Consider the following 16229-nt stretch of genomic DNA (forward strand, 5'->3'; position numbering starts at 1 on the left):
CTTTTTAACCAGAATCTGTGAAGGGAGTCAACACGCACAAATCACTTCATTTTCTTTTCACTGCTCTGATTGTTAATCCACTTTCTTCCAAAGTAAGATTATTCTATTGCTCTTTAAAACTTTCTGCAATTGCTTTCTTTAAGCCTGCAGCTGTCCACTGAGGGCTTTGCTGTGTCGAATATATCTTAGGAATGCCTCTTATTATTATATTTGCTCCCAGCTCTAATCTTTATCAGTGTTTATATTGACAGTCGGCAATTTTTGTTTATGGCTATTTTTTATCTACTAAATAAAGACACATGCATGCCAGTGCCTGGGGAGGAAAGAAGATAAAGACTTTGCATTAATAGCAGTTTGCTAAGACATAATGCCCTGATAAAGCCAGCATCTTTGTGTGGGCTGGATTGAGTTCAGTGCCAGTTCTATGTAGCGTTTACTAAGAGCACACAGCTTGCCTCTCACAGATCCTATAGCTTTCTGTGACACCATACGTTTGTGGCTGCAGTCAAGTATTTTTTGATAGTAAAACAAAAAAAGTTGGGATTTTTCCATTCATTTTTTCAGCACAGAGAGTGTGCAGACTTCATAAATCTTTTGGCAAATATTTTACTCATCATCGTAAAACTGCCTACGTTGCACACACTCCACTCCTGCTGCTTACTATACACGTTTGCTGCATTTGTTGTGACTAAATACCATTGTGTTGGAGATGTATTGGAACAAAGGCAGGAACAATGCTGAACTGTGTGAATGGGAGCGTGTGCAGAGGCAGTGCTGGTCTCGGCTTCAGCTCAGTTTTGCTCACTTGGGCTTGAATTCGAGGCCTTTGTTGACGGAGCGGCTCCTGGTGCCAACTGGCAGATTTTTACTTTACTTTCTTTTGTGTTCTTTGAATACATTTTTAAAACTTTGGCTTTGGCCTCAATTAGTTGAATGTTCAGACCTGCAATTCAAGGCCCTGCATTGTTGGTACAGGCATAAAAATCTCCAAGTCAAACTAAAATTTGCCATTGCAGCAAAAATGAAAGGAACCCGTTATTACAGTAAGCTGTGTTACAAAATACATATTTATTGACTAAAAACTTTCAGAAGCAACTGAGAGCTATTAATGCATACCTAAATACAAAAATAAAATCTGGTTCATGTTCCAACAACCTCCCCCATCTATCCGTTCCATGTCATGCCTCGGCACCATTTGACCTCTTTAACTCTTAAATATGCAGGCGGCACTTTGCTCGGCTGCTCAGCTTTAGTGACTCAGTCTGGAAGTGTTTACTGAAGTCTTGCAGAGTGCAGTGGGGCTGCTCGTGGTCTTTCATGGCCAGCAGCCCCCTGAGGTGCTGCATCTATTGGTCCTGAAAGGCACTGGGAGGCTCCCGGGCCTTTGTTGTTTAAGGTGAGCCCACTTTGTCACTGAGGCAGCTGACCAGAAAGAGGTGTCCAAAGAACCTTCACAGACAAGACGGCTAAAAGAGCCACAGCCGGCACCTCTCCACTTCCCTCTGTCCACATCTATTCACACGTCTCCAGCAAAAGCTCCTCAGCTGCTGAGGACAGGCAAAAGCCTTGAAGTGGACATTGTGATTGTAGTCCTACTGCTGGGAGTTTGTACCATCTCTAGTTATTGCTGTGTTAGATGTGGTCTTTGAAATGGATGGTAAATATGTTGGGAAGAATTAGCTAGCATGTTGATTAAAGTGTCCATTCACCCACCAAAAAAAGTCAACTCTCTTAATTCAAGCTAACCACACACAGTACACAAACCATCTGTGGTCCTGCTTTTTGTACGCCCTTCCATCCAGATCTCCTCTCTACCACTTTTCTGAGTGTAAAACTTCCTGGACAGGAACATTTGTTTTACAGCCATTACATGTTCCTCCAAAATGATTTTGGCAATACAATTCACTGGTGAATAAACTAGAAAATGTTATTGGCTTAGTTTTTAGTATGTTTACCATCACCACCAGGAGAGAGGATTTCTGCTTCTGTTTGTGCTAAATGAGGCTAAACGGGTCCTGGTACATAAAACTGAGCCATCTTCTACTCATCCGACTCCGATTTGTCAGGAAAACAGTTCCTCTGTTAGAGAATGCTGTTCAACCAGAACCAGTAGAACAGTTTTTAGTTTTCTTTCACCATCAACGGTTTTAATCAAAAAATCTGGTGTATCTGATTTGTGAGCTTCTAGTCTATGATTCTGGGCAATATGAATATGTCATGTAGAAAGAAGGTGTGTGGCAGCTCATAGTGTGAAAAAGAAGAGTGTCAGCAGTGAGGAGAGCAGGCAGGTGGGTTAAATCCTGCCCTAAGGCTGAGCACATAGTGGAGAAAGAGATCGTTATCAGAGGCAGCACACTAGAAAAGACTTTTACTGAGACTTTCTCCTTCTTTCATCTCTAACAGACAAAAACACCACAGCTGTGGACAGAACTGAAGCATCAACATGCCATTTTGCAAGAAATGGTTTTGCACTAATACATTCATCAGTTCTTGAGCCAATGTAGTCTGTTCGACTGGTCAGAGCCTATAGAGCTAAACTGAAAGCAGATCCTGAGTGTAATTATACTGGAACTAATATGATTTTCAAAATCACCCATAATTAGTTTCATGCAGCTCTCCAGAGCTCTGTCAGTCATTGTCCCCATGTCTTGGTCAAAGTGCGGAACAGTATTGTCAGTATTCTCTACCAGAAGCCACTGTTTACACAAGTCAGTCAGCACAGGACTTGTGTCATCTGTCTATTGAGCAGCTTGATGAACAAAGGGTCCCTGTCCTTTACACTCTAACAAAACACCATCCAAACAATCTAGTATGCTCCTCCAAACACATGAAAGACCTCAGTCACTTTCACATACAAGTTACTAAACCTAAAGTGGCTCATGAGGATGGGTCTCAAGGAAAAAAAGGACCAAAAACACAATATTAAAATCCTTCATTTATTTTAAAACACCAACTGGTTTCGATCTTACAAGCTGTTCACCAGCCTGACAAATGTATATAGATATCACTAAAAACAGTAAATAACACTTACAGAAAAACTGTAGACAGAGGTCACGGTTCTTTTAATACTCTAACACATGGTGGGTATTGTATGCCCTGATAGGTTTTGAAAAAGGATTCAGTGTTTCCCCCAGAACTGTATGCCAGTCAGAGATGGCTTTAAAAACAGGGTTCATCATGGGAAATTAAATACAAAGAAATATTTGTACAGAAAATAAATAATTAACTAATTAAGTTCCTGCATTTGCTTCCTACTGCTGGGAGGCATTATATTCAGTACTAACATACCTATTTGATCCCAACCAAACAAAAACACTTTGCTCAAGTGGATTCAATTTTAGATTGATACTTCAGAACTGGAAAAGTAAAAGAAAAGCAACATTTGAAATCCAAATGCTAAGAGGGACACAGCACACATTCTGAAAACATAATTGGGTATTAATTTGATGATAAATTGCTCTGCCTAGAACATATGGAATTACAGCTATAATTATTAATATTAATTAATATAAGTAGAATGTATAATTTTCCGAAACAATGGATAACTGGCTTTGGATTATATTGGACCATAATTGTTTAATTTGATTCATTTTCAGGGGAAGAGGGTGTGTGTTTGTGTGTATGTGTGTGTGAAATTGTGTGTGTACTTGTATATCTATGTTTGTGAGGACCAATTTGAGTTTTAAACCTTCAGGTGAGGACATTTTTGAAAACTGAGGACATTTTGGCAGGTCCTCACCTCGTCAAAGGCCTCAGGTTCAGACTTGGTTTTAAGGTTCTGTTTAGAATGAGGTTTTGGTTCGGGTACTGTGTTCAGCATTTAGTTGTGATGGTTAGGGTATGCATTATGTCAATGAGTCTCCTCACTGATAAAACTGTGTGGATGTGTGTGTGTGTGTGTGTGTGTGTGTGTGCATTGTAGTTGCTGCACATGGCAGTGATCTGATAGAAAATAAATGCATGGATGTGTTTCTATACTAATCGTATTCTCTCTGTTACAAAACAAGGCTGTTATTTATACCGCAGCACAATTGCAAACCCTGAGTGTGTGTGTGCACCATGCTCCCATTCTCCCGATAAGACATAGCATGCCAATCGAGGGATCTGGTGGAGACAAAGATGAAGTCCAGGTTTAGCCCCTCTATCGGCTCGAGGCGTCTGTCTCATTACCATAATCTCTGCTTTCCATTATCAGCTGGAGAGAGGAGCTGACCCTCCTGAACCACCGGCCTGTCAAACTTTATTCTCCTCCATCCTGGGGATCCTTATTGTGCTGCCATGCAAACTGAGCGTGGAGCTCCTGCAAGCATGCATTACCAAACCACCAATGCTGTTCAGGTTGTCAGCACAGCTACCCGGACACTGCCGGCGACACTGTGCCATTTACATGTTCAATTATTGTGAGCTTCGTTCTCAGCTCTGCTTTTTTAAATCTGCTCTCAGATGACCCAGTTTTTATAAAGTCTCTACTCTAGCAAGACAAACTTAAAGGCAAAATGCATATGATTCAAGTGCAAAAAACAGACATGTAGAGGGTTCCTCATTCTCATCTGCTTATTCTATGAGAGTATGTTACCTAATTATTAATGGTGGTAAAACAGCTGCCTGCGTTTTTGACACTTTACTATAACATTTTCCACAATTTACTTATTGTGCTCTATGATTTTGGGGTGGAGGCATGAATATTAGCGCTGGGTAACGATTACAATTTTTAATCGCGATTAATCGCATTGTTATGCGCTAAAATTCAATAATGAATTGAAAAGTAGTGTATTAGTAGTGCACTTTTATTTTAAAAGTACTGCTATATGAACAACAGTGCAATAACATTTGGTTTGCAAACACTTTAAACAAATAAGGTTCTTGTTAACAGCAGTATTCCCTTTACACAGTAGCAGTTAAAATACAGTTATAATGATTCTGATCCTAGATATTCAGCCGGTGTTCACAACTTTATCTTCATGTGTGTAATAAATGCAATTTGAAATATACACCTTGAAAACTGCAAACCTATCTACGTCATGTTTTTTCTTTTTTTTTATGTTTGTTAAATTTTCAGTAGCGATAACTAAATGATATGCTTATTATACATATTCCAAACAAAAACACTTTAAAAACTCTAAAAAAATAATTTAAATGAATCATTTCTTTTTTTGGTATTTTGGTCAGACACATATGCAACGCTGATTACCTAATATGTGTGGTATTTGTTATAATACGGCAGCAGCAGCAGGAAGTGACGCCACACAAACAGCTGTTCACCACTAGCTGCCCGTTCTTGTGTTAAAAATGTCCGCTTCTAAAAAAACGTTAACTCGCGATAATATAATTGTCGGCGTCAATTAATGAATGCGTTAACGCGATAACGAGTTAACTTGCACAGCACTAATAAATATATATGTTAATTTATATGTTATTTATATATATATATGTTAAATATATATGTTAATTTATAATTTATATTTATATTGCATTTTCTTTTTTTTTTAAATAATACAGATTTTATTTTGATTTCTAAAATGTATTGACCCACATTACATGCAATTTACACATCAACAAGAGCTTGAGAGCTTGTAAAATTGTGCACCTGTTTCAGACTTGTGTTGGCTTTACACAGAATCTGCTTTCTGTGCTGTCAATGTTGACTAACATCACCCCTAAAACTCTGGGAGGAAAAGTAGAGTGACTGGTTTGGTAGCAAGGTGATTCAAAAGAAGAAAGAAATAGGTAAACAAGTCATAACAAGCCTTACGGACGTTTTTCTAGCTTGGATGCCAAACAGTGTGGGCTGACAGAGACAGAGAGGAAGAGTCAGAGACAGAAAATACTGTGAGGCGAGGAAGCCTCATTTTCTATCACATCCCTCCCTCTCTCCCACCTCTGCCCCTCTCCTCCCCTAAATCCAGCAGCATGTGGAGGGAAAACAAATAGAGTCCATCCTGTCACAGCAGCACCCCGAGGACTCGGAGGTGCCTTTTGGAAAGTGATCCCAGCCCACTGCAGCGGCCTCAAGTGTTGTCACGCTGAGTTAGTGCCAAATTGCTTTGCAGCAACCCCCCCCTCCACACACACACACACACACACACACACACACACACACCAACCTACCAGCTACAAACAAGACATACTGTGTATGGATATATGCGCATGTCTATGTTTTTACCTTGGTTTTAAAGAAAACAAATCTTTGCAGGGAGTAAATGGTGAAAGAATTGATTTAATTAATGCAGCAGCATGTCCTGCGGCTACATGTAATCCGTTGAGAATTCTCTAGCGGGAGCTTTCAAGGGGTGCAGCTAGGGGGGACTACAAAAAGATATTCTCCCTGAGACTCTTCCAGTGGCCTGTAATGGGAGCCTTGCACTAATCCCATAATTCCTTGTTTAATTAAACTACAGAGCCAACCCGTAGTTGTCTAAACCAGTTTGATGGGCCTTTTCTTTCCTACTGCACCAGCACATGACCAACTTCTGCACACAATGAAGACACTCATACAAACAAATAAAAACCGGTGAGATAATATCCATGCCTGCCCTCCACTCTCTACAGTCAATACCCAGAATTGACTACACCACAATAGATAGAACACATTTATAACAGATAAATAGACCTGCACATTTGCAAACCTCTGCTTCACTGAAGACCTCCTCACTGTTCTAACTGATTTTACACACCTGATTCAACAAAAGCTGAAGCCTAGGTGAGACAACAGGAGTCTTCCAAGTTCATTGTGTGTTACAGTGTGTGAGATTTGTCTAAAATCTTGGTCTCAGTCTGTCAGATTGTGATATAATGCCTGGTGAATTATCTATTTAGGTTGGAAAAAAGTAATTAGCTCACATCATCCATCTGCACAGCCCTCACATTTTGAAATGCATCAAATCAAAAAGCCATAGAGTTGACATTCACATGCTCTATGCCAGATGTCTCAAACTCATCTTCACTCTGGGCCACATCAGCATCACGGTCGCCCTCAAAGGGCCGGTTGTAAATGTAAGACTGTGTAAATGTAACTACTCCTAACATATTGGTAAATAACTGTCTCTGCATTTGATTATTATTTATTCAAGTGTAAAAATATTGTACATGCAGTTATATAAATGTAAAAATATATTTAAGCACATTTCTGTTATTATAACTTAAATCCTTTTAATTTAGGGTTAAGAAACCCACATTACTCTATCAAACTATTAAAGAAAATAGCTCTCATAACTTCGACTTTCTATCTCATAATTGTGACTTTCTATCTCATAATTTCGACTATGGGGATATTTTTATTATCAAGTCTAACTTTTAATTTTTTTTTTTTGCTGGCGGATTCGCGGGCCACATAAAATGACGTGGCGGGCCATCTGGTTTCGGCCCGCGGGCCTTGAGTTGCTCTATGCTCTTCATTTTAACACATCTTTTTTGTTTCAGTTTTTTTTTAAATTAAAAAATAATGATAACAGTGTTGCATTGATGTAGGCTACTTGTGGAATTGCATGCTTTATTTCGATTGAATAGTTTGTATGGGTGGTATTGCGGGATTTTAGTCATAAAATCGTTTTTGGGCTTTTTGGGCCTTGCAGTGAGATCTAAGACCATTGTTTTGTGGTGACAACCAAAATTGTGACTTTTTTCTTGTGATTCTCATATCACTAAAATCACAGTGGGGGATCTTTATAAACTTAAAGATTTTCATTTGGATGCTACATATGGCCAGCGTTTCCCCCCCAACATGGTCATACAATGTATTTGCTTCTGCAACTGCCTCTCTATAAATGCTAGATTAAATTAATAACGAACATATTGCTTGTTCTAAGGTGTTTTGTTACCAAAATATCCACCTTTAATCAAGTGTGTGATATTTTCTCAGAAAAACCTTTTCCTCCTACAAAACAGAACAAGTAAAGATTCCTCAGTGTCATTAGTTTCAGCACCCGGCACTGTGAAGGGTGCTCAATGGTCCTGTTCATTGTGTTCAGATTTGAGCTCTCTTTCATCTTGTTAAAGTTTAAAAAGCCATATTGTTTGCCACTTTGCCAACCTCCCGTATGACATCTGAACTGTCCTCGCCTGAGCTGTGATGTCATAACATAGTCCTCTACAGTCCACATACAGTGCAGCTCTATGTATAATTAAAACTGCTCTCCAGTCTGGGTAAGTAGGCAGCCTCATTTAAAATGGATATCTGCATGTGTCAGATAATCTTCCATGGCTCCTTCTGAACAGTAGCATGGACACATTGTGTGTGAGTGAAATCAGCTGTACAATAAATATTTTGGGACTACTTTCAGCCTACCAGTGTCTGGGCTTGCCCTGAGGCCCACAGTGAAAGAATGGTGCTACATACATCACCAAGGTGGTCTGGAGAGATTAGCAGCCCTCATTCCACTGTAACTCTCAACACCGTGCCCTGGGGGATGCTGGCATATGCAGGTTTTGATATAGAATTGTACTTACCAAGCACAAGAAAATTGTATTGTCATATAACCACACAGAGAAAACAGCAGAGGTCGTGCTGTATGAAGCATCATTTGTCCCTCTTTCCTCTGCCTGCCTCTCTCTGTATTTGTAGGAAGTTGTGAACATGCCTTTTACTGTGTAATCTGCATTATAATGCCTCACGAGATGTCTATTATCAGGGATTAATGGGCGACGTGGAGGCCAGAACAGACCGATGCAAAATCTGTTAATTCCTGATATTGGACACATCTAAGGGGGGTTATCCCGCTTATACCCTGGTCACTTACCAAAGAATAACCACCAGATTAAGACCATTAATTTATATTTTCGTGGTTTTGCAACGAAAATCAAAAGGTTTTTGACAAGCCATTCACTTCATTTCCCTGGTAATACTGTGGCCTCACAACAAATAGTGCACAGGTTCAATCCTGGGCTGGACGGTCCTTTTGCATGTTTTCCTTGTGTCAGCGTCTCTGGGTTCTCCGGCTTCTTAGGTTAAAGGAGGATGCTAAATTGCCTGTAATGTAACCGTGATTAGTTGTCTGTCTCTAATGGGACTACAAATAGAATTTCGTTGTGGAAACCTGTCCTGCAATGACCAATAAAATCCTTGTAACCTTGTAATTGTGTCAGCCCTGTGATAGTCTGACGACTTGTCCACCAGTCCTGCCTTCGCCCAATTCAGCTGGGATCAAATCCAGCCACCCTAAATGGACTACACTCCTTGTTGTAAATAAGATATATTTTTATTTTTGGTTTTATATGTATATATATATATATATATATAATAACTATTGTTACGTCCAATGTTGCTCTGGGGACACATTTAGTCGGTGCACAGCAACAAGAAGACACGTGAAGCAGCAGAAGTCTATATACTCCGCACAAAGTGTTAAAGTTAAAGTGTTAAAGTTAAGTTTAAGTTAAAGTGTTTAAGTGATCATCTTTGAAGATTCATGTGTTTTCAAGTGGACTCATTTTCCCTCTCAGTGTTGACAGACGAATAAATCCGTCAGTAACAAGAACTACAGTTTTGTGTATTTGCTGGAGGGAGTGATCGTAGCGTTACTACTGTGTTCATGTGTCTCTGGTGTATATTGTTCCCTCTGATGTGAATAATATTTGAATGGCTCGTGCTCAGCAGTGTGCGGTGGAATGCGTGTTTTAACTTTTTAATGCATTGTCCGTTAATGACGCAGCATCCCGTGCGCGTATTCATGTAACGTTATCTGCACTCTATAGGTGTTGAGCTTCATTTTTACACGAAACAAATAATAACCGTAGCTGTGGCGTCATAATGAGGTTAGGTGGTTCAACTGCAGGACAGCAGTGAAGGCCCAGGTATAAAATGCACGGCCCGCCACTGGTCATGACATGTCTCATTTGAAAGTGACAGTTTTCCGCCAATAACAATGTGACCACCAGTGTTGGGCCATGCATTTTATACCTGGGCCTTCTGTGCTGTTCTACTACAGTTGAATTACCTCCTAATAAGCTCATTATGACGCATCAATCCAGCAAACCTGCAGCGGATCCACGCATTCCACCACACAAGAGCACGAGCCATTCAAATACTATTCATAAAAATGACACGATGGACAAATGAACAGTAGTAACGTTACTATGTAAAAAAACCCCGCAGTTTGTCACTTACCGAAACTTAAAGAGTTTAATCCCAGTACATCGTTTCACTTCCAGTAAGAAGTCCTTCTCGATTCATGGAGCCAGTCGAGCCTCCCCAGTTGTATTTCGCCGGTCTGCTGCGGCAGGTTGGCAGCGGGGCCGGGATCCCACCTCCGCCGGCCGGCGCAGACCACACGTCGGGCCGCGGTTGTGGAGCTGTTTCCCTGCGAAAGTGTTCGTTGAGTTGTAGATCCACTCGAGTCTCTCCAAAAGTTTTCAAATGCTATGGTGTCCTCAGGTTAGCGTAGCATAGCTCCAAACCCAGCCATAAAATGTGCAACGCTTCTCTGATGCTGTCAGCAAGAAACACCGTTCATACAAATCCTTTTCCTGCTGAGTCAGGGCTGCCAGCTGTGGCGTTGACTGACCATTTCTTACTGATGTCCAGCTTTTCATGAAATGTCCTCCTTGTTTGAGAAAGGCGTTTTCAGTAACTCCGCCACTAAATCCGTTTCTCCTCCTTATTCAGCTGTTGAGTCTTGAAAAAACAAAGCTAGGTAAAAAAATATATAAACTACACCAAGCAAAACCCTAAATATATTATAATTTCTTCCATATCTTTCAATTTTAACTCTTACTCCTCCAACTAAGGAGGAGTAAGAGTTAGGTTTGGCAAGTTAAGTTTCGCTTCACAATAGTCACGTGCTCGCCCACTGATCAATCACAGCACACACTGCCCCTCACTGCAGCGCTGCTCATGCAAACTGAGCTGCAGTAATGCTGACGTAGCTGTAGACCTGCAGGCCGCTCTGGCGCCATCAAAGAATCTCAAACTAAAGATCTGATTGGTTGAAGACTATAACAATCAACAATATCGTCCCCATTCACTTAAACTGCACATGGAGGCACTGGTGAGTCTGCAGGCCTGGGGCCTCTCTTCTACCTAGAGACACAGAGGTGAAATCTGATTGGATAAAAGCTCTACTTAAAACAAGCTGCACTGGAAGCAGAGCAACTGAGGAGCACAGTAGCTGTGCAATGAGAAAAAAAGATAATGGGAAAAATATTTGTATAAATTATAATACATATAAGAAAAAATTAAATGTATTTAAGAAAAAATATTAAATTATAAAATAGCTATAACTTTGTGATTCTGTTTAGGCCAGCTTTGCAAGCCCTGACGGCCCGCCACTGGTGACCAGCAAATGCCAATCAGCATCTTTTGACTATTTAAAGCCGCTTGATTTAATCAGCTAATTGTAAGTATCTTTATGGGACGTAGTGTGATGTCATACAAACTAGTGGTGTACGGATCACCCCTCACGGTTCCTCACACATGTGAACAGCGGATTAATTGCATTATTTTTTTTACAGTTTAATCATCATAGTGTGAAATAAAGTTTTACTGCCACTCATACTTTTTCAGGTAATATGTCTCTAAATAGCTATGCAGAGTTGCAGTGAAAATATATAAAGCAGTAGTGCGGGGGTATTCAAATAAAATCCCAAACGGTCCAGATTGAGTAAATCTCCTCGGGCAAAGGTCCGGAACATTACAATAATATCTAATTTGCGCTATTTAGTGCCATATATATCTATATATATCTATATATATATAGATATATATATTAACAACGTCTCTGTGTAGTCAACAACTGTCAAATCAAATATTTTTGTGCACAGACTTTATCTGTGGTTATTAAACCACTTGTTTCTGCTCTATTCTCTCTGTTAACATCATTGGACAGTGAACTAATGTGTTAGGATTCTGATCATATTGGGCTCTTAGGTTTATTTTCTGTGAATTCATTTCATGTGAGTGGGTGCGTTTGCTCAAAAGAGTTATGCTTTGTCTCGCTTCATATTACCGCTTTTAATAATCGTCACGGTCTCTGAACGGTGTTAAACTGTCCGTGCGAAGTATTAATTTATAAGATTCTGTCCATTCTTGGTTAAAAACTCTGGTCTCTCTGACCACTTTTCTTGTTTTGGAGAACGTCGTGTGAAATGACTTCTCTCAAAGGCGCAGTTGGCTCAAGCACCTGAACCACAATTTCAAAATGTACAGACGCAAATAATTCATAAATAAGACGATCGCATTCCGCTGGTAGAAATCGATCCTGCGCTTATAAACAGAACACAGACACAGTTTGTTAACAGACTGTTAGAAAACACCTCTACACTGATGATAACTGTGTCTTTATTAGTTATTAGTATTATTAGTTACTATTATTAAGTACAGTGATCATGTGAACAGACACAAACTTCTCAAAAGTCTCTCCAGCTGTTAAAGCCGACTGACAGCTGGAGACGCAAGGAAAGGACGCAAGTGAGGGAAACAGGGATGCAAATAAGAGACTTGAGAAGTACCCATGGTGGAGTGGGAGATTTAAAGTCTGGTGCTAGAGACATGCCCCCTCTGTAAGAGTCACACACCACAAATCTGGCGATACCCTTTCCCCAGATAATGTAGATATGTTCTCATCTTTATGAAAATAAATATCTTAAATATTGTGTTTTTCATGTAAGACTATAGCCCAACGTGTTCTTGAAGTTCTTTAATTAATAAATGGAAAGCAAAGTTATATTTCTCCACTCAAAAACCACGGTACGATCCGAACCGTGAGGTTTGTGATCCGTTGCACCCCTAGTTGTCATACTGGTGCAACTGTGCAAAATGATGACTTTAAAGCAGGAGACCATAGTTAGCATCCAGTCTCCTACCAACCAGGGAGCTAATTTGAGACACGTACATCTCATTACACTCATTACATTATGAAACATGCTGAGATGAGTGACGTCTAATGGGTCCCCTCCATGTGTTTGTCCAGGCAGTCGGATGGATGAAGTGTCAGACGTGGAGTCGGAGCCTGACCTCCCCCTAAAGAGGAAACAGCGCAGGAGTCGGACCACGTTCACAGCGGAGCAGCTGGAGGAGCTGGAGAAGGCTTTCGAAAGAACTCACTATCCCGACATCTACACCAGGGAGGAGCTGGCCCAGAGGACCAAACTTACTGAGGCCAGGGTTCAGGTAATACACTAACATCCATCTATTAGAAGCAATTTACAAGAAAACTAGAAGGGCACTTGCCACTCGGAGTGCGCAGACAATGGTGCAGACAATGCACCTCAGAAGGTCCCATTCCCCAAGTTGGGAAGTGGTATGGTGTGTGCATGAGCTTTAACTTGTAATGTGGAAACAATGTAGATGCTACACAGACAATGTGTTGTATTTTGTTGCTAAAACAACATGTTTTTGAGTTGTTGTTTTGACCTGAGGGGGCGTTCAGGTGAATTTTCCAGTTGGGAACGACATTGTCCGATTATTCCGAGATCTTTTAGTGGTACCAAGCTACTTTCACTCCAGACTGGTTTTCATTTTTCATTTTATTCTGCTTTCTTTTCTGCTCTGATAAACATGCACACAACACAGTTCTTCTCAAACTGTTTTGTTAACCTGTATGATAGGATTGATTTGATTGTTGTACAAGATGTCAAATTATTGTGATAGTTAATGAACCAAATTCCATATTTACCCACTGAGTTCAACTATCTTTTACACATACACACAGTATAATGCGAGAGACTCTGCCACCTGTTCACATCTCAGCTACAGAACCTGTCTTTGGTCTGGGTTTTGACAGCTCCCCAGTGTCCCAGTAGTGCTGTAGAAAATACTGTGGAGCTCTAACAACAGCTGTTAGGTGCTGAACAGTGGGGTGGGGGCTGCATTCCTCATCCATGTCTCACTCCCTGATATCTTGGCTGGAATCTGTTATTCCCACCACTTTCCCACCACCCCTCATGTAAAATGCACAGCAGATCACTGAAGGGTCTGCGCTGTCTCACGGAAGCTTTAATGCACAACAGCAACGTGGATCAATCAAGACCCAGGAAAACTGAGAGTGACACAGTCGGTTCGATCCCCGGGCCGTTCGATCCCTGGAACGCTAGTCGCATGTCGATGTGTCCTTGAGCAAAACACTTAGCCCCAAAATTGCTCCCGTAGCTTTGCCTACGGTGTGATAGAATCTGAATGTAAGTCGCTTTGGATAAAAGCGTCTGCTAAATGACTGTAATGTAATGTACTTGACAGATACTGGTCTTACTACATTCACTGATACAGGTTTGTATGTACATTAAGTTATACTGAAACCTGTATCAGTGAATGTAGTAATCGCAGCTCAAGGTCCACTTTCTCATTTGTTGTGGAGCTTTTGACTGTATCACATGGTCCTCATCCATGTTGACTGTCTTTCATTGCTTAGATGCATTAAGTTTAACCACCTGTAGTTCCGTGGCAACTGAGCAAACTCAGTCTGCTGAAGGACGATTTTGTGGAAAGCTCCAGTGGAAGCAAGTAAGGGGACCTTGAGCTGTAACCAGTGTTGTCAACTGTGGTTTCCAAAGTCAACAAATGAACATTTGTATTGTATGCATGTATTGAAGGACACCATTTTGCACATTTTTATGTACTGCTGATTCATAGAATTCATTTCCAGATGGATGACAAACACAGGAGCTTCAATGCTTCTTGGCATAGATTCTCCTCAACAAAACTCTCACACTGTGCGAGACCGGTCGAATAAAGTCTGAGTCAAACTGTACTATTTCAGTTTTGAAGCATGTCAGATGGTGCAATGACTGCAGCTCTTTGATGTAAATTTAAAAGAAAAAAATGATGCAAGCCGACACATGTCATCAACTTGCGTCATTCGTCTGCTCTGCACTCATATTTTGAAATATGTAACAAACAATAAACAAGCTTTGGTCACAGTGCTGGTGCTTCTATGCATCAGAAAGAGAGGAGAGTGTGTACCTGTTGTGGTCAGGGTTCATTTTGCCTAGTCACCAGCGTTTTCTGCACCATTTCATTTCGTATTGTGATTGATTGTTTTGTAAACTTGGATTGGAGCAGCAGTCTTACTGTGGGATTTTGATTCTAAATGTCCGACACTGTCACAATTTTGAAGCAAGCTGTTAGGTCAACAAATCTAAAAAAAAGTATTTCACCGGTGGAGGACTTGTTCGACCGTGTGAACACAGCCTCCCCTTTTCATTCCTTCAAATACCTTCTTGAAAAGGTTGAGGTTGAGATATTCAATATATAGAGTCAAGTCTTTGGACTGTTGAGTTGATCTGTCAGACTCAACTTCTTCTGCAGTAGTACCTCAGGGGGACAACACCTGTTCTAATTATTTGAGTCTCCTCTACAGAAATAGGAGTCCAAATTATCTTCTCCACTTGAAAGGCATGTTTCCATTTGCTCCAAATGAAAAAGGAGGATTCCTGGAGAAAATGGGCGGGTGGAAAGCTGGAGGCAATACATAGATTCCTGCTATTGCTCTGGATATGAATGTGTGAGTGTGAGTGAGTGTGGTGTGTGTGTGTGTGTGTGTGTGCGTGTGTGCGTGTGTGCATGTGAGTGGTATGGTATGGTTTTATGCAAAAAATGCGGTACCTGTGTGTTCTAATGTAGGACAGTGTGTGTGAGAAAGAGACAGATCTAGGCGCTGTGAGTGTGTTTTCTGCAGAGCGACAGGCTGATACCTGCCCTGAGCTTCTGTCTTTCTGTTGGCTTAAAATAAGAACTTGGAAATTAGTGCCCTGCTGAGTTGAAAAATAAGACAATTTAGCTTTTGGTAATACACACCCCTTTGTCATTTCACAATCTGCCTGTGTTTGACATTCTTCCTTTTCTTTTTAAACCACTACATTTCTAGACAACTGATGATATGAGGTTGTAGTGTTTAGCAAATGTTTGGGGATTGTCTTTTGTGATTTTTTCATATATGCAGATGGTCAGCTGTGATCATGTGAACAGGTAATCAGCTCATCTCTGTAAAACCATACAGCACTGAGTCAACTACTGTTGGTTGGACTTGAGTTTATATTACATTCATGTGCACTCCTATGTTGCCTTCAGCTGTTACCTTGACATCCTGTTAACAACTCAAACAGCAGCCGTGCTTTATGGACTTTTTTGGCCTAGGTTTAGCCTCGCCAACCTGACAGACCTGTGGACACTATTCGGTGCTGAAATAAATATTATTTTCTGTATGTTTAAAAAACCCGAAAAACATTAAATTTATCTCATGATTTGTGACAAACAGTGTGTAATTGGGGTATTCTAATACACTTAAAGTAAAGGCAGTGAA

The 16229-nt window shown here is 40.5% G+C and overlaps 1 protein-coding gene across 2 annotated transcripts in view; it reads left to right on the forward strand.

The window, feature by feature from the left end:
• The window catches only part of LOC306704700 (paired box protein Pax-7-like), a gene marked incomplete at both ends in the record, with an annotated part of 81122 nt that overhangs the window by 16952 nt on the left and 47941 nt on the right, over positions 1-16229 (forward strand). For both annotated transcript variants that reach the window (XM_079171190.1, XM_079171191.1), the window contains one exon: positions 12903-13102. In XM_079171190.1, coding sequence (XP_079027316.1) covers positions 12903-13102 — 200 coding nt within the window. The remainder of the gene's footprint in view (positions 1-12902; positions 13103-16229) is intronic.

The sequence above is a fragment of the Pholis gunnellus genome (assembly GCF_910591455.1).
Source record: "Pholis gunnellus genome assembly, chromosome: 2".
NCBI lineage: Eukaryota > Metazoa > Chordata > Actinopteri > Perciformes > Pholidae > Pholis > Pholis gunnellus.